The 23,278-nt window shown below is 40.3% G+C and overlaps 4 protein-coding genes across 6 annotated transcripts; 1 reads left to right on the top strand and 3 right to left on the bottom strand.

Moving 5' to 3' along the window:
• Positions 1–196: 196 nt before the first annotated feature.
• Positions 197–2,461, bottom strand: LOC132792431 (dnaJ homolog subfamily C member 11). Of its 2 annotated transcripts, XM_060801808.1 has the most exons (6): positions 2,190–2,461; positions 1,547–2,123; positions 1,172–1,469; positions 998–1,114; positions 518–941; positions 197–458 (listed from the first exon to the last, which is right to left on the bottom strand). In XM_060801808.1, exons 1-6 carry the CDS (start codon positions 2,259–2,261, stop codon positions 330–332), a joined length of 1,617 nt encoding a protein of 538 aa, XP_060657791.1. In that variant the 5' UTR covers positions 2,262–2,461; the 3' UTR covers positions 197–329. The 2 variants fall into 2 exon arrangements, with proteins under 2 accessions (XP_060657791.1, XP_060657792.1); XM_060801809.1 differs by lacking the exon at positions 2,190–2,461 and having other exon boundaries at positions 1,172–1,492; positions 1,547–1,685.
• A 139-nt stretch (positions 2,462–2,600) lies between these two features.
• On the top strand, positions 2,601–6,853 carry LOC132792428 (heat shock 70 kDa protein cognate 5). Of its 2 annotated transcripts, XR_009633002.1 has the most exons (7): positions 2,601–3,026; positions 3,145–3,188; positions 4,113–4,691; positions 4,754–5,858; positions 5,921–6,061; positions 6,122–6,555; positions 6,622–6,853. XR_009633002.1 is itself a non-coding variant. In XM_060801806.1 (6 exons), exons 1-6 carry the CDS (start codon positions 2,934–2,936, stop codon positions 6,212–6,214), a joined length of 2,055 nt encoding a protein of 684 aa, XP_060657789.1. In that variant the 5' UTR covers positions 2,601–2,933; the 3' UTR covers positions 6,215–6,853. The 2 variants fall into 2 exon arrangements, 1 of the variants encoding a protein (XP_060657789.1); XM_060801806.1 differs by having other exon boundaries at positions 6,122–6,853.
• A 109-nt stretch (positions 6,854–6,962) lies between these two features.
• On the bottom strand, positions 6,963–14,123 carry LOC132792427 (ATP-dependent translocase ABCB1-like). Its single transcript, XM_060801805.1, has 9 exons — positions 13,917–14,123; positions 11,324–11,543; positions 10,982–11,265; positions 8,974–10,906; positions 8,444–8,749; positions 8,240–8,379; positions 7,618–8,179; positions 7,403–7,549; positions 6,963–7,333 (listed from the first exon to the last, which is right to left on the bottom strand). The coding sequence occupies exons 1-9, from the start codon at positions 14,030–14,032 to the stop codon at positions 7,133–7,135; spliced, it is 3,909 nt and encodes a 1,302-aa protein (XP_060657788.1). The 5' UTR covers positions 14,033–14,123; the 3' UTR covers positions 6,963–7,132.
• A 2,113-nt stretch (positions 14,124–16,236) lies between these two features.
• On the bottom strand, positions 16,237–22,662 carry LOC132792426 (ATP-dependent translocase ABCB1-like). Its single transcript, XM_060801804.1, has 9 exons — positions 22,448–22,662; positions 20,717–20,942; positions 20,372–20,655; positions 18,365–20,297; positions 17,769–18,074; positions 17,568–17,707; positions 16,946–17,507; positions 16,729–16,875; positions 16,237–16,659 (listed from the first exon to the last, which is right to left on the bottom strand). Exons 1-9 carry the CDS (start codon positions 22,561–22,563, stop codon positions 16,459–16,461), a joined length of 3,915 nt encoding a protein of 1,304 aa, XP_060657787.1. The 5' UTR covers positions 22,564–22,662; the 3' UTR covers positions 16,237–16,458.
• Positions 22,663–23,278: the final 616 nt, after the last annotated feature.

Here is a 23,278-nt window from a genome sequence, read left to right as displayed (position 1 = left end):
GAAATTATACACAGGGTGACTCGTGCGTATTGCTCCTTGCGCGCCGCTTTTAAATGCGATAATAAAACATTTTCCCCACCGTCATTGCTTATTTATTGGATAAGAAGTGACACATATTAAAAGCATCTGAAGCAATAGTACGACCCATATCATATACAGAATGTCGTTATCGCAAAACCGTAGCAAGTTTTAAAAATAAATTTGCCTATCAATATCAATAGGTAGGTATATTTTGTATGTTTGTACGGCTACTACGACGAATTATAAAAAACAATTTTAACACAAGACTGAAGATTTATACAAATTAGCAATTGGGGCGCTCTCATCGATTATCCTGGCAGTCGTACTGGTTCATTGTCCTTTACATTAATTGTCTTAGGTACATCATTAAATGTATATTCTATGCGTAAGATCTTGTCGTCTCCTAAACTCGGATCAAAGAAGCCAGGTAAATCGCTCTGGGAAAAAGGAAAACACCAATTAGTCACTATATTCATTATTTCATAGAGAAACTCACCTTTGAGGACTCGTACAACTGTAGTATGCCGTCTCTGACTAGACACTGTATCGGTATTGTTACATCGTGTGATGCCTCCGGCTTAAATTGCGTACTATTTTCGCTTAAGCAACCATAGATGGCTCTTGTGATGATCAAACCCTTGCGTGCCTGCTCCTCGTTTGTGATGCGATTATAGGTGCTCTGCATCAAATGTATGGCTGCCATTGCCTCCAGTTTCTTGGCAACAAGTCGCTGCTCATTCTGACGCTTTGAGCGCTCCACTTCAATACTCTTGCGATCCGCTTCCATTGGATCCATGATGGCCTTCTTCACAAAGAACCACGCAATTATTGGCGTCACTGAAGCATAGAATACAGCAGCGGGCACAATTTCATCACTCAGATGTATTGGGAACACATACGATTGATTTGACCGAATTATTCTGAAAGAACACAGCACTTTAGTTGGTTTTAACATGTAAATTAAGCCAGAACTCACTTCAGCTTCAGGATAACACCGGAGGGCACTCCAATGGAGACGGTGGCGACCAAAGAACTGTATTTGGAAACCTTCTTTTCCACGCCATACTCGCCCATGAAGCCAAAGGTGCCCACTCTGGAAATGGACAACAAATTAGTAAATTTTGTTCAACTTAGTTAATATTTTGCTTACTTCGCGGACAACTTCAGCTTCATCTCGTTCTCTAGCATCTTGCGAGTATACGACATAGTAAAGTAGATATGTGGAGTGCCCAGGACAAAGGATGTGCTGATCGCATGTTGATCAGTGGAGTGATCAATTTGAGTGGTCATTGACGACTGTGGTCCCGCATTCAGCGTCAAGCTGCCAATAGTGTGCTTGTCCAGCTGCACAGCAAGTGTGGAAAACACGGCGGGTATCACGCCATTCTCCTGGAAATTCATGTTTGTCCCTCCATTCACCGATACCTTCGACGTAAGCGTGCGTCCACCTGTTGCAAATGCATTCGCAAAACTGGACAACTCAATAAACCGCATGGAGCGAGCATCTGAAGCGCACATCGCTTACCCTTAAGTCCCAAGAGGAAGCCATTACCGGCTCCGAGGCAAATCTCTAGCCAGCCCTTATTGAGGAGTCGTCGACCGGCAATCATGAATCCGCCGTTGCCGGTGCCATTGCTGGAATACAGATTGCCGCTCATCACAATCATATCCTTCCGCGTGATTGGCGCCTCAATGGACTGGGCAATACTCATGGAACCGATCTCCACGCGCGGCATCTCGGACTCATCGTAGGGAGTGAATATTTCGGTAGCATTCACATTGATCGTGATGTTGCCGCGAGGATTTGTGCGTTGTTGCATACGACGTTCGGCTGCCGCTTGTGCCAAACGCTCGTACTCTTCCCTGATCTCTGCCGGCGTCTTGGTTCGATGCACAATTTCCCAGCCCTCCGTCTTCAGACCTTTCTCGCCCACCGAATCGTAGATGGCACGCTGGTGGGGATCGGAGAGCACTTCATAGGCGCGTTTCGTACGATTAAACATCATCTCGGCCTTTTGTTTGCTCTCCGGATCCTGATGTTTATCCGGATGATAAATGCGGCTTTGCTTGCGGTAAGCGCTGTTAATTTGCTCCTGCGTTGCCTGCCCTCAACACAACAGATAATCAATCATTTAATTAATTCATTATATAAATTTAAATACACTTACATCTCGCGGCAAATTGAGAAATGTGTAATAGTTCTCATCGAGTTCGGCGTCGGATTCATTGTCGGATGCCATAATTAATAAATGCCGCCCGCTTTCTACACTTGTCTAACCGAAAGATAACGCTCAGAGAGTCTTGTGTGCTGGCGGCTGTGCGATAACAGCAGCAGCATCGGTCGAACCGTAGTTATATGATTTAATTTTGGTGAAAATTTTGAAACTATTATTTTTCTACTCCTACTTTACGCAATAATAACAACACGTGTGATGGAACACGAAACGATGGGAAAACCTTACGAGCACAGGGCGTTTCGCTTGGAACTTGTTGAGAAGGCGAGCAATATAATGTCATATCAATAAAATACTTTGTCAACGCAAATATTACAGTTGTAATTACCGAACACACAACTTTTAACTAAATCCCGCGCAGCTTTTGTACAACAATTTAAAGAAATCACGAATACGCTTGCCACTTGAAGAGCGTTGACAGCTCTGTCCGTGTTATCGAATGCAACGTTGCGTGTTTCATTTCCATTCGAGCATTGACGATATATTTCATAACATCGATAAGTCAATTGCCTTTTAACATCACTCTTTTCTATCTCTTCCAGCCCTCGCAAGGGAAACGTGCTCGTTGTTCGTTTGTTCTGACGAAATTTTCGCTTCGAAAAGCGGTGCAGTGTGCAGCTGTTGTTAATTGATAATTTTGTGCAAGTGTGACAGATTACATTAATTTTAAAATCCAAAATGCTGCGCGTTCCCAAATTCTTACCGCGTCTTGCACGCCAGGCCAGTTATGCAGTGCCATCGAATGTGCCCGCTGCTTCTAGCATATTCCGCGTAAGTATTAAAGAAATGAAAGCTTTACATAATACTCCGCCGCGCGGCATTGTTTCCATGTTCTTGTTAATGTTTCGTGAATAAACTAACATTATTACATTTAATTTATCAATTACAGAGCCTGCCTGCAGCCTGCAATGGATTGTCTGGACTGCGCTACAAGTAAGTGAACTTTGACATTTCTTGTATTTTGCATTTACATAAATGTTTTAAAATGTACCGCATCGCAATGCGGCTCATTGAAGATCAAACAATAGACAGTGCTTATGTAATAGACCATGTTTCATACAAGAATTGAACAATATGAATTGCTCTAGTAGCAACGAGCTTGCATCAGTCTGTCTAATATCAATAGAAAGTTCATTACACACCTTCACCGGGTAGTAACTGTTTAAGTGTGTGTGCATAGGAGAGTGGGTATATGTGGGTGAGTGTAAGTTGTGTACATGCATGTGCATTCAAATATGGAAACTTCTAGCCATTCATTTATTACAATTACTTTCCAATACTATAATTGTGCGCTTATAGTATATCTACAAATTTTATTGGTGTTATATAATGTCAATTCACAAACTTTGTTTTTAAGTACTTGGTACTTTCTGACGCAGTTATGTTTTTATAAACATTTCACAGTAGTTTACTAATCGTATTTCAATGTTAAATAAGTTGCAGTGAAATAAACTATTAGTTTTTTCTGATACTAAAGTATCAACGGCAATACCGTATTGACTGATTATATGCAAATATGGTTGTGCAGAAAGAATTCTCGGTGTTGAGTTTTCTTAATTAAATTTCATATTTATCCAATAATATTCCATCTATAAAGTAAACATAAAATACAAGACAGCAATAACTAAATACTTTGCTAATATCTAGTATATGTTCTAAGAGTAAATCCGCATATAGCCGTTATTCACAGTAGTATTATTACATACCCCTTCTATAGCTATTACTATGAGGCTCTGCTTATCTTTTGGCCTGTTGCCGGCACGGCTTGCTTATCAATTTTGCGCGTGTCTCTCGAACTTGGTACTTATTATGTATTGTCTCTCTCTCTCTCTCTATCTTGTTGCTATTTTCTAATAGATCTGGCGAGGTTAAGGGTGCTGTCATCGGTATCGATTTGGGTACTACCAACTCCTGCGTGGCCGTCATGGAGGGCAAGCAGGCTAAGGTGATTGAGAATGCGGAGGGTGCACGCACAACACCTTCTCATGTGGCCTTCACCAAGGATGGCGAACGTTTGGTTGGCATGCCGGCAAAGCGTCAGGCTGTCACCAATTCGGCCAACACTTTCTATGCCACAAAGCGTTTGATTGGTCGCCGCTTCGATGATCCCGAGGTGAAGAAAGATATCACAAACCTGTCATACAAAGTGGTGAAGGCGTCCAACGGTGATGCGTGGGTTTCGGCCACAGATGGCAAAGTCTACTCGCCATCGCAGATCGGTGCCTTTGTGCTCATCAAAATGAAGGAGACCGCTGAGGCTTACTTGAACACTCCCGTCAAGAATGCTGTGGTTACTGTGCCCGCTTACTTCAACGATTCGCAGCGTCAGGCTACCAAGGATGCTGGTCAAATTGCTGGCCTGAATGTGCTGCGTGTGATCAACGAGCCCACAGCCGCTGCTCTGGCCTACGGCATGGACAAGACTGAGGATAAAATGTAACCAAAAGCATTATTTCTAGATTCTTTCATTATTAATGCATATTCGATTTCCATTGTAGCATTGCTGTCTACGATTTGGGTGGCGGTACTTTTGATATTTCCATTCTGGAGATCCAGAAGGGCGTCTTCGAGGTAAAGTCCACCAATGGTGACACTTTGCTGGGAGGTGAGGATTTCGACAATGCTATTGTCAACTTCTTGGTGGCTGAATTCAAGAAGGACAGCGGCATTGATATCCGCAAGGATAACATTGCCATGCAGCGTCTCAAGGAGGCCGCTGAAAAGGCCAAGTGTGAGCTGTCTTCCTCTCAACAGACCGACATCAATCTGCCTTATCTGACCATGGATGCCGCTGGCCCTCAGCACATGAATTTGAAGATGACACGCTCCAAGCTGGAAAGCCTTGTGGGTGACCTCATCAAGCGCACAATTCAGCCATGCCAGAAGGCTCTGTCTGATGCCGAGGTGTCCAAGTCAGAGATCGGAGAGGTGCTGCTGGTCGGTGGCATGACTCGTATGCCCAAGGTGCAGTCCACAGTGCAAGATCTGTTCGGTCGCCAACCATCGCGATCGGTTAATCCTGATGAGGCTGTGGCTGTCGGCGCTGCCGTGCAGGGTGGTGTGCTGGCTGGTGATGTCACTGATGTGCTTCTGCTCGATGTCACTCCTCTGTCGCTGGGTATTGAGACCTTGGGTGGCGTGTTCACCCGTTTGATTTCCCGCAACACCACAATTCCCACCAAGAAGTCGCAGGTCTTCTCAACGGCTAGCGATGGCCAGACCCAGGTGGAGATTAAAGTGCACCAGGGCGAGCGTGAGATGGCTAACGATAACAAAATGCTTGGCTCCTTCACATTGGTCGGAATTCCACCAGCACCTCGCGGTGTTCCCCAAATCGAGGTTGTCTTCGACATTGATGCTAACGGTATTGTGCACGTGTCGGCCAAGGATAAGGGCACTGGCAAGGAGCAACAGATTGTGATTCAGTCCAGCGGTGGTCTGAGCAAGGATGAAATCGAAAACATGATCAAGAAGGCCGAGGAATACGCCAGTGCTGATAAGAAGAAGCGAGAACTGATTGAAATTGTTAACCAGGGCGAGAGCATTGTGCACGACACTGAAACCAAAATGGAGGAATTCAAGAGCCAGCTGCCCGCCGAAGAGGTAAATAGTTAATCAATGTTATTAGCTAAACTATTTAATAATACAACTTTACGTACTTTTAGTGCGAGAAACTGAAAACCGAAATTGCTGATCTGCGCACTCTGCTGGCCAACAAGGAGACAGCCGATCCAGAGGAGGTCAGAAAAGCCACTTCTGCGCTGCAGCAGGCTTCATTGAAGCTCTTCGAGATGGCCTACAAGAAGGTTAGACAACTAAATAGACACATTTCAAATGCATTTGCTTTAACATTTCTTTTCTTGTAGATGTCTGCTGAACGTGAGAGCTCTGGCGCTAGCTCAAGCAGCAGCAGTTCAGGCGAAGCTTCTGGTGAGACCAAGAAGGAGGAGAAGAACTAAATTAGGCAACCATAGGCGTAGTTGTTGTTTCCCTTAATTCATAATAATCACATTTGGATTTCGATTAAGTTTTACGTTAAACATAAAGCACACACATCATATTCCTGATTCTTCAAAATCATAAATAATGTCCCCCCACAAACTAATCACACTTAAGAAAAACAAAAAAAGCATTTACCCAAATTGTGTAGTAATATGCGAGGACGAAAAGCGGAAAGGACCTTCAAGATGCCAGATACCAACGATCCAGTTGCCAGATGCATTAAGTTTTTATTGTTTATAATGTAACTGAAGATCTGGATCGCAAAGTCCTATGTAAAATATTTTATTTTTAATTTTTGGTAAAGTTCTGTTGTGCTTGCTGTAAGATTTCCCCTATTTTTACCTTACATATTATTTTAAACTAGCTGTAGTTGTACAATAACGAGCACAGCAGCAGCTCAACTCGAACCAAACCCAAACACAGGACCGGGATCGGTTGGCAGATTGAAAGTCATAATTTAAGCAAAATTGTACTTTGGTTTCCAGTGGATAACCAATAGATTGACTGGGTAAAACGCAATTTCAAGGTCGATATAAATAATACTATGTAAACTTAAAATATACGTGAACAAAACTATTATTTACAAACTGAACAAACTCTTTTTATGAATTGAATGTGGTTGTTATTTTATCTTATCGGCTTTATGGTGGATAATAAAATGTCGCAAACTTTCTTATGTCTGGTATTGAATTGTGAATTGAATAATTCTAATATATTTGAGTTTTTGTCTTCGGGTTTTATTTATACTTTTATGTTTTAGCATGTCGTTTAACTTTGGTCTTAAGTGCTAATAACGTTTTTAAATTGTATAATACTAGTTTAACATTGATCGAAGTTTCAAATAAGCGTAAGAGTTTTGACTAGACGACGAGTATTTACGCAGCGCCAGATTGCAATTTGTACAACGTATAGTAGAGACCACGATTCTGAAGTAGCTCTTTGTGGGTGCCGCTCTCGCAGACGACACCGTTCTCGAACACATAGATGATATCCGAGTCGATGACGGTCGACAATCTGTGGGCTATGCTAATGGTGGTGCGTCCTTCAGCGGCAGCATCCAAGGCCTCTTGAACGATCTATGTAAGAAGGCAACAATACATATTTTAAACAATTTATTTAAAGCTAGCTAGAACACTTTGACTTACCTTTTCACTTTCGGCGTCCAAAGCTGAGGTGGCCTCATCGAGCAGAAGGATTTTGGGATTTCGGATAAGTGCACGTGCAATGGCAATACGTTGCTTCTGTCCTCCGGACAACTGTGTGCCCTTCTCACCCATGCGTGTTTCGTAGCCCTGAAAGAAAGGAAAGAAATTACTTTAGTTAACTGACAACTAAATCCATTGAATGCAAATTTACTTACCAGGGGTAAGGCTGCAATGAATTGATGAATATTTGACTTCTTTGCCGACTCAATAACCTCCTGATCCGTCACGATTCTAGAGTTATCACCATATGCAATATTCTCGCGAATGGTGCGGTCAAAAAGAATCGGTTCTTGTGACACAATTCCCAATTGCATGCGCAGATTAGATATGGACAACTCGCGAAGATCATGTTCATCGATCTGAACGGAGCCAGCGTCCACATCGTAGAATCGCTGCAGTAGTTGAATACAAGTGGATTTGCCACAACCTGATGGACCCACCAAGGCTACCTTTTGACCATTTCGCACCGCAAGTATCAAGCCCTTGAGCACTTGAATCTCCTGACGGGTGGGATAGCTGAACTCAGCTTTATCGAAGAGCACATTGCCATTGGAGTGCCATGGTTTCATGGAGACACCCGGCTTGTCGGCAATGAGAGGTTTACGATCAAGGAACTTTAGAATAGACTTAGCTGCGGTAACACCCTTTTGCATGTTTGGTGCAAAGGCCAAGGCACTGGCAATCGATGCAGTGCCCATGATCAGAGCCTCGGAAACTCTGCAGAAGAAATAAAGTTGCAGTTGAAGCAGAAGATATGGTTGTTATTGTGCAACTCACTTGAAGACGTCACCAAAGAGCATGCCACGATTGACCACACGCCAACCACCATAGTACATGCAAGCTGTATAGGCAAAGAACATTATGGATCTGGCCAGACCATAGACAACTCCTCGGAAATGAGTGTTCCTCTTGGATTTCTATAAATGGCAAACATGTTAAACATAAGTGAAAGCAGGAAAATAGATAATAGGCAGGACTTGCCTCTACAGCAGGTGTTAACATAACAACATAATTCCTGTGGAACATATCTTCACGACCTAATGAAACGACAGTGCGAATATTGGACACAACTTCAACGGCCAGTTTGGTTGTATCCTGCAGAATCTTGGCATTGCCCATGTTCTCCTGCTCCATTAACTTGTCTTGCAGATAGAACGACACGAGAATAAATGGCATAAAAGCAATCGCTACCAGACCCAAGCTCCATTCGTAGTACATGGCCAAGGCGATGCCCAAGACGATCGTGGCAACTGATTGAATAATGCTGCCAATCCGCTGACCTGTGGCCTGAAAAAGTTGATGAAAGTTTTAGTTAGATATGTATTTGCAGTTCGAATGACAGAAATTTCTGAAAAATATATGCAATCGTTTGGTACTGCTTATTCTATTAATTGGTTTTGAAATTATTTTCTTAGAATTGATTATCTGATTTCAAATAAGTGTTCAGAAGTAATATTATTGTTAGTTTATAGTTTCTATAAGGATGGTTACTGAATTTAAAATCAACTTACCCCCTGTACGGCTGCAGCATCTCCAGATAAGCGAGCACAGAGACTGCCAGTGCCATTAGCACGATCGTCGAACCAAGCAACTTCCTGTTTTAGCATTGCCTCAAACAACAGTCCTCTCAAGCGTTCAGTCAGACATTCGCCGGCAACGCCAAACAGATAGATCTGCATAAATGTAGCGATGCCGACAACAATGCCAGCGATCACAAAGTACAAGCTATACATGTTGGTATTTTCGCGAACGTAATCATCATCCGGGGACTGCATCACCTGAATGATACTGCCGAAAAGCTGGGCAAACACGGGCATGGCAAAGCCCATGATAATAGAGCTGATACAGGCAATAGTGATTTGAACCCATTCGGGTTTATTCAACCCCATCGCACGTCTAATGGGCGACGGTTCCTTCTCCTTCTTTTTCTTTTTATTAGTCGTTTCCTTTTCTTCCTCCTCTTCTTCATGCAAGATCTTAATCTCTTGATCGTCTTCGTCCTTAATGTCAAAGTTCTTGTAGATATCTCCGGTGGGACTCAACACACTGCCATCATCATCACCCATCTGTGTGGTCACCAGATTGAAGTAGTGATTCTTGAGCATCATCAGCTCCTGATGAGTTCCGGCTTCGACAATTTGTCCACTGTTGATCACCACAATCTTATCGGCACGTCGAACAGTAGACAAACGATGAGCCACAATGATGGTGGTGCGACCCTTGCTGACTTTCTCTAGAGCAGCCTGCACCTTGGCCTCACTAGCTGTGTCCAGAGCGGAGGTAGCCTCATCGAGGAGAAGAATTTCCGGATTACGAATCAAAGCTCGAGCAATGGCAATACGTTGCTTCTGTCCGCCGGACAACTGAGCACCTCGTTCGCCCACCAACGTATCGTAACCCTTGGGCAATTTCTTGATGAAGACGGCAGCATTGGCAGCAGCAGCCGCTGCCTCGATGTCTTCCCTGGTAGCATCGTCACGACCATAGCGAATGTTCTCGTAGATCGACTGGCCAAAGAGCACGGGCTCCTGTCCGACGACACCAATGCGCGAGCGCAGCCAATTGATGTTGATGTCCTTGATGTTGTGGCCGTTGAAGAAGAGGTCTCCGCCCTGGGGATCATAGTAACGCTGCAACAGCTGGATGCACGTGGACTTACCACAACCCGAGGGTCCCACCAAGGCGACAGTTTCGCCACGATGAATCGTCAGATTGAGCTTCTGCAGAATGGGAATTTCTTTGCGCGTGGGATATTGGAACTCAACATCGCGGAATTCAATTTTGGTCAACGGTTCGTTCAGACGTTTGCCGCGTGGCTCCAACGGATTAATGGTTGGCTCTTGTTCGATGATGTGGAAAACCTTTGCACAAGCACCTTTGGCAATGCCAAATGCTTCGATATAAGGCGAGGCCATGCCTATGCTCATGGAGCCCATCATGACAGAGAAGAAGACTGTGATCATGGTGCCAGGATCATAATTGGCAAAATAAGGTTCGTGACGACCTTTAATAACCAAGTCAACGCCGTACCAGAAGGCCAATGCATACGAAGCATAGATGAAAAACCAGAGCAAGCCAAAGCCAATGCCCGAGAACATGTTGCGCTTAATGTTCAGCAGCTTAGCTGCAACCACTTTAGTTTTGTAAGCAGATACCTCTTTGGCTTCGCCTTCAAATGCCTTCACTGTCCGCACTCCGGAGAGCGCCTCTTCGGCGACGACAGCGGCACTAGCATAAATGCTCACCTCCTGCTTGGCCAGTTTGGATGTGGCAACGGCAACAAAGCCCATGGCAATGAATGTCATTGGCAGGCTGGTCAAACAAACCAAAGTCAATTGCCAGCCTTTGATGAAGGCCAAAATGAGGGAACCAACGAATGCAACAAAGAAATGTATGAAGATCACAACTTTTTCACCCAAACCATCTTCCATCTTTGACAGATCTCTGCGGGGTTTATAAGGAAGAGAAGAGAAATTTAATAAAAGCTACATTAGCAAAATTAATGCAAACACTACTTACTCGTTCATGCGACTGGCGACTTCACCGCTCTGATGGAAATCATACCAGGTCATATCCTGATGCAGCACAGACTTGAAGAACTTGGATCGAATGGACATAATTTGGGAGTGAGCAGCATAATTGAAGCATGTAACAGAGATGTAACTGCAAACAAGCATCACAATGGCAATATACGTGTTGTTTAACGAGAATTTCTGCACGGCATCGAGTAAGGCATTGGAATTGTCATCGTCTCTCGTATATCTGGTACCTTGCTCTTGAAGACCACTCAAGTTAATCATATCCTAAATGGTTTTTCAATTAATATTTAATTTTTAGATCATAAGTATTAATCAAATTTACATTTGTGAGATCACCAAAGATCAAACTGTTCGCTGGCGTCGTTAAACCGGTGGCAATAGCACCGAGAAAGCCTATAAAATAAAGTATACGATCCTTCGTTGTGGCATATCGAAACATCTTCACGAAACTAACTGGCTTAATGTCTTCTTTGGGTTTGCCATCGTCTTCAGTCTCCTCCTCAGCGTTCTTCTTGGACTTCTTTTTCGACTTTTTCGGTTCACTGAAAAAATAATACAAATTGAAGCATTCAGAATAAATTAACTCTATATATTGATTAGACATAGGTCCAGTCTCAGATTTGTGCATTACCACAAATGAAACTACGATACGCTTATCTGAAGTACTATACGTATCGAATTGTGCAAATCATTAATGCATTTCAATTACTCAAATATTATAAATGAAGATAAGTATTCCTGTCTTTTTTGTATAGTAATCGCTGTAGAAAATTATATCACTATAAAATTCCATTGATAATGGTATCGTTTGGTGACATACATAAGCTTCTAATAAAGCTCTCTGTTATTATCTATATCCCTATTAGCTAGTTAATTTATTTAGTTTATTTATTAGCTAATTAATATAACTATTAGTTTATATATATGATAGTAAGATTACGTATATAGCTACTATTAATTTAAGTCTTGCCGATTATAAATATAAACTCTCTTTTTTAAAAGTGCATGACATATTTCGGTTGCAATGGCATACATATGATATGTATGTATATGATATGTATGTTAGAATCTAATTGTCTGCAACAATTATTAATGCAACTATTTCCATAAATGATACCCGGTTGCATCACTATTATTTTTATACCGTTTACCCATAGGGTAGAAGGGTATTATAACTTTGTGACGGCAGGAAATGTATGTAACAGGTAGAAGGAGGCATCTCCGACCCCATAAAGTGATGATCAGCGTCAACAGCCGAGACGATCTAGGCATGTCCGTCTGCCCGTCTGTGTGTCTGTCCGTCTGTCCGTATGAACACCTAGATCTCAGAGACTATAAGAGATAGACCTATAATTTCAACAGCATTTGTTATGTTTGCGCGCAGATCAAGTTTGTTTCAAATTTTTGCCGCGCCCACTTCCGCCCCCGCAAATCAAAAAAATCGAATAACAAGCCTAAGCTAATAAGCTAGAGTTACGAATTTTGGTATATACAATAATTACTATAGTAGTTATGATTCTTGAAAATTTAATTGCGATCAGATAAAAATTGTGGAAGTTATTAAATATATACTTTTCTATGGGCAAAAACGCCTACTTACTAGGGCTCTTAGTTGCTTTGCCCGACAATCTGGTACATTGTGCCGTCTATTGCATATTTTGAATGGTGTTCTATATCGATATACCAAACATACCATTTGGTATATTTTTAGTACTTTTTAGTATTTTCGGTATATTTTGAAAATTATATCGCAATATTTTGCCTTTCTTAAAAATGGGTAGCGGGTATCTCACAGTCGAGCACACTCGACTATAACTTTCTTACTTGTTTTAATTGTCATTGGCTGTAAACTTGATGATAATTCATATCAATTGAAGATAAGGAAAATTACTACATATTGCAGCTACGATTGTAAAGTTGTAGGAAAATAGTATCGACATTTTACTTTTAATTCTTTATAGTTGGGATATTAAAATACAAGAGCGGCCTGCTAACGACGGTGTTTGAAAATGAAATTGATCTGGAAGATTAAATTTAAATTTTTATGAGGGTCTGCCCTGCAAATGAGAATTTTAGATAGACCAGCCAGGACGAAAAAGTTATTAAGAAAACCATAATAGAAATTGTTTGTTGCCCAATTAATTGCATATATCAAGGGTGGCCGAAAAACGGTAGCCGGGATCTTTTATTTGAGATTGAAATTCACAGAATACGAGTAGTGGGTATTTCTTAGTCACTAGACTGTAGCATTCAAAAGAAAATAATAAGTGAATTTTGCAACATAAACACATTTGTGTTTTTAAAATTTGTGGCTGAAATTTTTCACATTTCGTTTTTTTATTTTAATGTAAAATAAATTGAACAAAATGAAAAAATTTTAGGTTCACGAAATTACATATAAAGATTTGATTTAATTTCATACTTGAATATGCTTTAATACAGAAAACAATTTTATTTAACCGGACTGTTAATTAATCGGTTGATATGAATATATAATCCTTGAATTTTGAGTTTCCCATGCAGAATTTCGTGAAGTTTGATAATGGTTATCAATTTTTAGGTTCCATAAAAATATTTTAAATATTCTCGTGCTGATAGTCAACCTTGGAATGCAGAACTCAACAATTGACCATTCTTTAAAATTAAGGTTTTTCTAATATAAATTCTTCATTCTTTTTAACACAGTCCATATTTAATAAAATTCCTTTCAATACAATCACGTGGGATGCATTTTTTCTTGTTTTTTACTTTTCTTGAAAGAGCATAGCAAAGCAACTCATGTAAACTTTTTAACTCCCGAGCTTTTGCCTTCAATTTCACAATTCGACTACATTTTTTCATATTTTTACTTTTCTTGGTAGAGCATATAAATAATATTTTCAGATGAACTTATACCAAAGCACTTTTTAACTCACGAGCTTTTGCTTTCCTTGTCGTTTGCTGCTAAGGATTCGCCCAAAACGATATTTGATTTATATTGTGATAATCCATTGTCGTCGTCCTTGACGCCATTACCGTACGATCCGGTCATTGCGAAATTATTTGATCTATTTCTGTAATCCTTTGGCTTTTAACGCGTCTAAGGGAACTCCGAGACGGATGCACGTGCAAACTGAATCTGACCACAGTTAGAAGCAGACTTATGAAATTCGTCAAAATATATGGGCTTTTATTCAAACAGGCAACAAACAGGCTAGGAAGCAAGTTATATTAGTTTATATAGGTTCATGCTGATAATGTTTATCAGCTTATTGTGCTATTATTATGGTAAGAGTATACGAAAAGAGAGACAATAAACAAATACTTCGCCTTAAGAGCATCCTAGTAAAACTTATTTTCATTGACAACCATTTATAAATAAAGGTACACAATGCGGCTGAAATAATACACTTAGCACAAACTTTACATTTAGCGGTTGCTTAGCATCTTCTAACACAAATTTGATCAAACATAACTTGAAAAGTGTTTCACTGCCTCTTATAGAAAGTTAAAAAAAAAACATTGCTTTTATACGGTTTATATATATTTTATTATTTTATATTACTATGTTATGTTATTATATTATTTTTTATTAGCGTGTGAGCATCCGCAGGTTTTCCACTTTAAGCACTTCGAAAACCTATTAATATAGAGGAATAAAATTATAAACAAAATCTAAAGCACTTCTTTTTGCATAAGGAACCGCTGGAAAACAAAATTCAGGAAAACAACTCACAAATTTAAATTGAAAAAACCATGCATATATGTATGTTTATGTTGTTTAGGGTTAATTTGATGTTTAAGAGTTTATTTTGAATTGGGGGCGTTAACATTTGGTAATTCAATTTACCCACCGCTACTATGGATTTCATCATTGTTTTTGAAAATTAAGAATAAAGAGCGAATCACAAATTACACGCTCTGCTTACTCTTCCGTTGGTACTTATCACACTCATTTTGTTATCAATCAGAATAGCCTGAAACGATAACCAATAGGATTACAGAACAAATTGATGGTGTATGTGAATGAAATTGTAATTACAGTTTGAATGAGTACATATGTACTTTATTAATTGGTCACAATTTGGAGTTTGTTGGGCACATATTAAGTATACGACACATACATCAGACTGTCTCATAAACGCATCAACATATTTTTTGATAAGTCATTGCACATCACTCATACATATTCTATATGTATATAGTAATCATTCCAGACTCATTGGCTGACAAACTATTGATGCATAGCCCACAACACAATTTAAAAATTAAAAATATTACAAACAAAATCAAAACGGAAAGGTGGAAATATCCTCATTTTTATCGTAGTTCTAACTATAGTAATTATTAAAGGATAAGAAAGCTGTAGCCATATAATGTCTCAAGAAGGTTGCCAAGACAAAAGTAAAAAAATCTATAGTGTGCTCGACTGCGAGATACCCGCTAGCCATTTTCAATTAAAACTAAACTTTCTCGGCACACTTCAAGAATAAACATACATATATACTATTTGCGTTACTAAGGTTTTTTAGTAGCTTGCATGCACAAATAGTATCGTATATTAAGGATCAAATTAAATGCTTTATTGTATACTTACATATTTGTACGTTCGTATATGTTATCAGTAGTTACTAAGCACATAAAGTTTGTCTATGACTTCAAACAAGAAGTGTCAAAATAATGATAATGCAATTAGCCGATCGAAATGCTGCCGGTAGAAACAGCGTTCCTGGCAGAAGCTGTTACTGCATTACATTATCTTTAACTGTCTACTGCTCCCGATATACATACATATGTATATTGAGTCGGAGAGCCCAGTTTTCCTATCGGCACAAAATTATAAAACCCCTCTAAAAAACTGTCGATTCGCGGCCAAGAGTCTCAGCCACCACTACCACAAGAGAAGTAACTAACTAACTGAAGCTCAGTCACTCTGAAGAGATCAATCAAAAGACCAGCTAAAGCTACACATATTATTTTATACTAGTTGGAATTTTGAAACTTTTTTTATCTATATAAAATAACAACTCAAACCAAAACATAGGACGGGGTTCAACGATTTATAGTGTAGATAAGTTTAGATTGTGTAAACTTAAAACATACGTGAACCATAATATTATTTACAAACTGAACAAACAATTCTTTTCATGGATTGAGTGTGTTTGTCAATTAATCTTATCAGTTTTATGCCGGGCAAGCAATCAGGTACTTAATTATAGTGAATAAATCGAGTTACTTCCTTGTTATGAATTGTAAATTTAATAATGTTGTTATATATTGGATTTAATTTTGTTATTTATTCATATTTTGATGTATTAACAGTTCGTTTCACTTTGGTCTTAAATACTACTAATGTTCTTAACGATCTACGCTTATATAAATGCCTATGGATTGTCACTTATTGTATGATAGTAATACTAGTTTAACATTGATCGAAGTTCCAAATAAGCCTAAAGGTTTTGACTAGACGACGAGTATTTACGCAGCGCCAGATTGCAATTTGTACAATGTGTAGTAGAGACCACGATTCTGAAGTAGCTCTTTGTGGGTGCCGCTCTCGCAGACGACACCGTTTTCGAACACATAGATGACATCCGAGTCGACAACGGTGGACAATCTGTGGGCTATGCTAATGGTGGTGCGTCCTTCAGCGGCAGCATCCAAGGCCTCTTGAACGATCTATTTGAAAAGGCAACAAAATATGTATTAAACAAATCGCTCAACACCAGTTAGAACACTTTGACTTACCTTTTCACTTTCGGCGTCCAAGGCTGAAGTAGCCTCGTCAAGCAGAAGGATTTTAGGATTTCGGATAAGTGCGCGTGCAATGGCAATACGTTGCTTCTGTCCGCCGGACAACTGTGTGCCCTTCTCTCCCATGCGGGTTTCGTAGCCCTAAAAGAAATCAATGAACGATAAGTTAAATTAACTGGCCAAATAAATACATGAGTCCAATGTTACTTACCAGGGGTAAGGATGCAATGAATTGATGAATGTTTGATTTCTTTGCCGACGCAATAACCTCCTGATCCGTCACGATTCTGGAGTTATCACCATATGCAATATTCTCGCGAATGGTGCGGTCAAAAAGAATCGGTTCTTGTGACACAATTCCCAATTGCATGCGCAGATTAGATATGGCCAAATCGCGGAGATCGTGCTCATCGATCTGCACTGAACCAACGTCGGCATCGTAGAATCGCTGCACCAGCTGAATACAAGTGGATTTGCCACAACCCGAGGGACCCACCAGGGCCACTTTTTGGCCGTTTTGAACCGCAAGTATCAGACCCTTAAGCACCTGTATCTCCTGTCGCGTAGGATAGCTGAACTCTACCTTATCGAAGAGCACGTTTCCATTGGAGTGCCATGGTTTCCTGGAGACATCCGGTTTGTCGCTAATGAGAGGTTTACGCTCAAGGAACTGCAGAATGGTTGCCGCAGCAGAAACACCCTTTTGCATGTTGGGTGCAAAAGCCAAGGCGCTGGCAATCGATGCGGTGCCCATGATAAGAGCCTGGGAAACTCTGTAGATGAAGGAAAGTTGCAGTTGATGCAGAAATTATGGTTGTCATTGTTCAACTCACTTGAAGACGTCACCAAAGAGCATGCCACGATTAACCACACACCAACCACCATAGTACATGCAAGCTGCGTAGGCGAAGAACATCATAGATCTAGCCAGACCATAGACAATGCCACGATAGTGGGTATTCTTCTTGGATTTCTACAAATGGAATCATGGCAAATATGAATAAAAGCAGGAGAACATCATAGGGATAACTTACCTCAACCGCAGGGGTTAGCATGTCAATGTAGTTCTTGTGGAACATATCTTCACGACCCAAGGAAACGACCGTGCGTATATTGGACACCACTTCGACGGCCAGTTTGGTGGTGTTTTCCATGATCTTCGCATTGCCCATGTTCTCCTGAGCCATCACAGTACGTTGCAAATAAAACGATATGAGAATGAAGGGCATAAAGGCCATGGCCACAAGTCCCAAGCTCCACTCGTAGTACATGGCCAAGGCGACGCCCAAGACGATCGTGGAAATCGATTGGATAATGCTGCCAATGCGCTGACCTGTCGCCTGTAAAAATTCATCAAATGTTTACTAAGCAATTTCTAATTCACGAGTTGCACCCAACAACAAAAGTTTGATTAACGTTTGCTTATCTACCCCATGTACTATTGCCTATCGGTCATGTCAGCTACGAGCTCCAATATATATAGATTGATAATGGGCAAATTATCAGCGCAAAACACTTATCGCCCAATGGCAAAGTATTTGGACAATTGTTAAGAGGTTGTAAACTTATGTGAATCAACAAATTGGCGTTAGGCAGACTTTGATTGGTAAATTGCTGGTGGTATACTTACGCCCTGAACAGCGGCGGCATCTCCAGATAAGCGAGCGCAAAGACTGCCGGTACCATTAGCACGGTCATCGAACCAGGCAACCTCCTGATTCAACATCGCCTCAAACATCAGTCCTCTCAAGCGTTCCGTTAGACGTTCGCCCGCAATTCCAAACAGATAGATTTGCATGAATGTGGCGATACCGACAACAATGCCAACGATCACGAAGTACAAACTGTATTGATTGGTATTTTCACGCACATAGTCATCATCCGTAGACTGCAACACCTGAATGATGCTGCCGAAAAGCTGAGCAAACAAGGGCATGGCACAACCCATGATAATGGAACTGATGCAGCCAATAGTGATTTGAAGCCATTCGGGCTTATTCATCCGAATCACACCCATCATAGGCGATGGTTCCTTCTCCTTCTTTTTCTTCTTATCGATCGCTTGCTCTTCTTCCTCTTCTTCCTCATGCAAGATCTTAATCTCCTGATCGTCTTCATCCTTAATGTCAAAGTTCTTGTAGATATCTCCGGTGGGACTCAACACACTGCCGTCATCATCACCCATCTGTGTGGTCACCAGATTGAAGTAGTGATTCTTGAGCATCATCAGCTCCTGATGAGTTCCGGCTTCGACAATTTGTCCACTGTTGATCACCACAATCTTATCGGCACGTCGCACAGTCGATAGACGATGGGCCACAATAATGGTGGTGCGTCCCTTGCTGACCTTCTCCAGCGCAGCCTGCACTTTGGCCTCACTAGCTGTGTCCAGAGCGGAGGTAGCCTCATCGAGGAGAAGAATTTCCGGATCACGAATCAAAGCTCGAGCAATGGCAATACGTTGCTTCTGTCCGCCGGACAACTGAGCACCTCGTTCGCCCACCAACGTATCGTAACCCTTGGGCAATTTCTTGATGAAGACGGCAGCATTGGCAGCAGCAGCCGCTGCCTCGATGTCTTCCCTGGTAGCATCTTCACGACCATAGCGAATGTTCTCGTAGATCGACTGGCCAAAGAGCACGGGCTCCTGTCCGACGACACCAATGCGCGAGCGCAGCCAATTGATGTTGATGTCCTTGATGTTGTGGCCGTTGAAGAAGAGGTCTCCGCCCTGGGGATCATAGTAACGCTGCAACAGCTGGATGCACGTGGACTTGCCACAACCCGAGGGTCCCACCAAGGCGACAGTTTCGCCACGATGAATCGTCAGATTGAGCTTCTGCAGAATGGGAATTTCTTTGCGCGTGGGATATTGGAACTCAACATCGCGGAATTCAATTTTGGTCAACGGTTCGTTCAGACGTTTGCCGCGTGGCTCCAACGGATTAATGGTTGGCTCTTGTTCAATAATGTGGAAGACCTTAGCGCAAGCACCTTTGGCAATGCCAAAAGCTTCAATATAAGGCGAGGCCATGCCTATGTTCATTGAGCCCATCATGATGGAGAAGAAGACAGTGATCATGGTGCCAGGATCATAATTGGCAAAATATGGTTCGTGACGACCCTTAATAACCAAGCCAACGCCATACCAAAAGGCTAAGGCATATGAAGCATATATGAAGAACCAGAGCAAGCCAAATCCAATGCCCGAGAACATGTTGCGCTTAATGTTCAGCAGCTTAGCTGCAATCACTTTTGATTTGTAAGCAGACACCTCTTTGGCTTCGCCTTCAAATGCCTTCACTGTCCGCACTCCAGAGAGCGCCTCTTCGGCAACGACAGCGGCACTGGCATAGATGTTCACCTCCTGCTTGGCTAGCTTGGATGTGGCAATGGCCACAAAGCCCATGGCAATGAAGGTCACAGGCATACTGGTCAAACACACCAAAGATAACTGCCAGCCCTTGACGAAGGCCAAAACAATGGAGCCAGCGAACGCGACAATAAAATGCACAAAGATCACAACTTTTTCACCCAGGCCATCCTCCATTTTCGACAGATCTCTGCATAGAAAAAAGAAGAGGGAGAATGGTAATTAATCTCCGAATTAATCTTTGAATTTATTGCAAACACTTACTCGTTCATGCGACTGGCGACTTCACCGCTCTGATGGAAATCATACCAGCTCATATCCTGATGCAGCACAGACTTGAAGAACTTGGATCGAATGGACATAATTTGAGAGTGGGCAGCATAATTGAAGCATGTGACGGAGAGGTAACTGCAGACGAGCATCACAATACCAATATATGTATTGTTCAGTGAGAATTGCTGCACGGCATCGAGTAAGGCATTAGAACCAGGATCGTCTCTCTGATACCTGGTTCCTCCTTCTTGTAAACCACTCAAGTTAATCATATCCTAAAGGTAAGTTGCACTATTAATATTCAATTCTTCTCAAGTCATACTATATTAAACATACGTTTGTGAGATCACCAAAGATCAAACTGTTCGCTGGCGTCGTTAGACCCGTGGCGATAGCACCGACAAATCCAATAAAATAAAGTATACGATCCTTCGTTGTGGCATATCGGAACATCGAAAAGAAACTAACAGGCTTAATATCTTCCTTGGGTCTGCCATCGTCTTCCTCAGTGTCTTCAGCGTTGTCATGCTTGGATTTCTTCTTCTTCGACTTATTGGGTTCACTGAAGAATAAAAAAGATATTGAAGCACGCGCCTTTTATGAATATCATTCAAAACCATTGAACATTATATATGGGCAATTTAACTAGTCATCGGTTTGTTTATCGCCAACCCGGGGCCCATTCAAGGCCTCTTGAGTTTACGTAAAATCGTTAAAGAATCTACGCTACGCCTATAGTATATGAGATTATGTATATCAATAATTCATATCAACGTCGTCATAGGATCACATTTTTTAATGGACGCGTTAACGTATCAATAGATCACGCTTAGTCAATTTATATAAATTCACGCGTTATAAGCGCCAAAAGATATGCGTTCGTTTCTTTGTTATAATTTTGATTGGTGCAGTAAATTTTATGATTTCGAATTCCGACTTTCTGAAGCTCGCTATGATAATGGTACAATTTGATACCGAGACCAGTCACACGACGCGAAATCGCTCAGTCATGATTACATTAGCTTCTGGTAGACCTCTCAATTATTATCTGTCTGGCTATTAGTTAATTCATTTACTTATTAGCTTATCATATATAACAATCGTAAGATTACATAGTCAATATTTATATTTTTTGCTTATACGTATTGTTATTCATTGAAGTATTTACGATTATAAAGCGCAATCGCATTTTTGCTTTAGAATCTTCAAGTCATGAGTACTACATTATGAATGCTAACACTTCCCTGCTTAATTTTCATATTGTCTTTCTTAATTTTTAGTTGTTCTGTCTATTTTATAGTATTCTACAATTTAATTTGAAGTTACACTTATATTAAATAGAAAATTTTCCATAAATAATACAAGATTGCATCATTATTATTTATTTTTAAGTTTTATGGCTGTAAGCCTGATAATAAATCATATCATTGGTGTCGCACAATTGAAGATAGGGCTAATTATATCACAATTACGATTGTAAATGATCGGAACAATATAATGATGAAACCTTCCTTATTATGGACAACTTTAAAATTGAATTACTTCACACAATTGCTTTGAAATATTATTTGACTGATTTTTATGCGTGCTCTTTAATAACAAAAAAAAAATAAATTTTGTGTATTGTCTGTTAATTAAAATAATGTAAATTCCTAGAATTTTTAATGCTTTCAAATCACAATAACCGGAATTTGATAATTGTTATCAATATTGCAGAAAAATATTTTAAATGGCTTCTTTGGTACAGCCAAATTTGAAACAACTGCACGTTTGAGCACTTTCTAATCTTAAGTTGAACATATCCTTTAAATAATTTAAATTGTTAATTGAATAAAAAATTTTAACTTTTTAATGTAGTATATTAAATCATTAAATCTTGAGTAATATAATCACTAATAACACGCGATGAAGCACATTTAATCGTTTTCAATAATTCTTATCAATTTCATGATTTGGTAAAAATTTGTTAGTTCTCATTAAAGAAATATTTTCTTTCAATTGAATTAAACTAATTTAATTAAAATGAATTATGCAAAACACAAACTGATATCCAATTTTTCAACTCACAAGCTTTTGCGTTCTTTATCGTTTGCAGCAAAGGATTCACCCAAAACGATATTCGATTTATATTGTGACAATCGATTGTCGTCGTCCTTGACGACATTACCGTTCGACGCGGTCATTGCGCAATTTATCGATCTATTTGTATAGTCCTTTGGAGTTTACTGTACATATAAGAGAATTGCGGATTCGAAGAGCGTATGAGCTGAATCTGACCACAGGTAAAAAGAGACTTATGAAATTCGTCAAAACATATGGGCTTATATTCAAACAGGCGACAGGCTAGGCAACAAATTATATTAGTTGATATCGGTTCTGCTGATAATGTTTATCAGCTTATTGTGCTATTAATATGGTAAGAGTAGGCGGAAAAAGAGAGACCACGTGTTAATAAAATGAAGAGTGAATTTCAATTTGTATTATCAAAAGTCTAAGAAAAACAAATATTTGGTTTTAAGAGAATTTTACTGATTTTAATTTCGATTAACGAAAATTTCACAATAATCCCGCGCAATGTGGCTTTAACTAATGGCCAATAAAACTAACACATTTTAGTTGGGCTTCACAATTCAGGTTGTTAAATTAACTCTCCCTGATTATGAATGTCATCATTATTGGTAAGAAAAAAACAATAATAGAGAGCGAACAACGCATTACTCACACCGCTTACTCTCTGTTAATATTTATCGCAATCATTTTCTTATCAATGAGAAAAGCGTGACCCAAGTAACACAAGAACCAATAGGATTATGGCAGATCAAAGCTTGTATACGAAATAGAAATTAACATTTTGTATTTATTCAATCGAGTACATACATATAAACAATTATTGAGCAT

This window comes from Drosophila nasuta, chromosome 3 (genome assembly GCF_023558535.2).
Source record: "Drosophila nasuta strain 15112-1781.00 chromosome 3, ASM2355853v1, whole genome shotgun sequence".
Taxonomy (NCBI): Eukaryota; Metazoa; Arthropoda; class Insecta; order Diptera; family Drosophilidae; genus Drosophila; species Drosophila nasuta.
The sequence above is the reverse complement of the archived record's forward strand: the minus strand, read 5'-3'. Positions and strand labels throughout refer to the sequence as shown.

Coding starts and splice junctions, on each gene's coding strand:
- LOC132792427 (XM_060801805.1), bottom strand. CDS start 14,032: ATGACCGGATCGTACGGTAATGGCGTCAAGGACGACGACAATGGATTA. Junction 10,907..10,981: donor GTCGCCAGTCGCATGAACGA/GTAAGTAGTGTT, acceptor TAAACCCCGCAG/AGATCTGTCAAAGATGGAAG. Junction 8,180..8,239: donor CTCTTTGGTGACGTCTTCAA/GTGAGTTGCACA, acceptor TTTCTTCTGCAG/AGTTTCCGAGGCTCTGATCA.
- LOC132792426 (XM_060801804.1), bottom strand. CDS start 22,563: ATGACCGCGTCGAACGGTAATGTCGTCAAGGACGACGACAATCGATTG. Junction 18,075..18,364: donor ATGCCGCCGCTGTTCAGGGC/GTAAGTATACCA, acceptor GAATTTTTACAG/GCGACAGGTCAGCGCATTGG. Junction 16,876..16,945: donor TCATTGCATCCTTACCCCTG/GTAAGTAACATT, acceptor GATTTCTTTTAG/GGCTACGAAACCCGCATGGG.
- LOC132792431 (XM_060801808.1), bottom strand. CDS start 2,261: ATGGCATCCGACAATGAATCCGACGCCGAACTCGATGAGAACTATTAC. Junction 2,124..2,189: donor TTCTCAATTTGCCGCGAGAT/GTAAGTGTATTT, acceptor TGTTGAGGGCAG/GCAACGCAGGAGCAAATTAA. Junction 1,115..1,171: donor AAGCTGAAGTTGTCCGCGAA/GTAAGCAAAATA, acceptor GTCCATTTCCAG/AGTGGGCACCTTTGGCTTCA.
- LOC132792428 (XM_060801806.1), top strand. CDS start 2,934: ATGCTGCGCGTTCCCAAATTCTTACCGCGTCTTGCACGCCAGGCCAGT. Junction 3,027..3,144: donor CTGCTTCTAGCATATTCCGC/GTAAGTATTAAA, acceptor TATCAATTACAG/AGCCTGCCTGCAGCCTGCAA. Junction 4,692..4,753: donor GACAAGACTGAGGATAAAAT/GTAACCAAAAGC, acceptor TTTCCATTGTAG/CATTGCTGTCTACGATTTGG.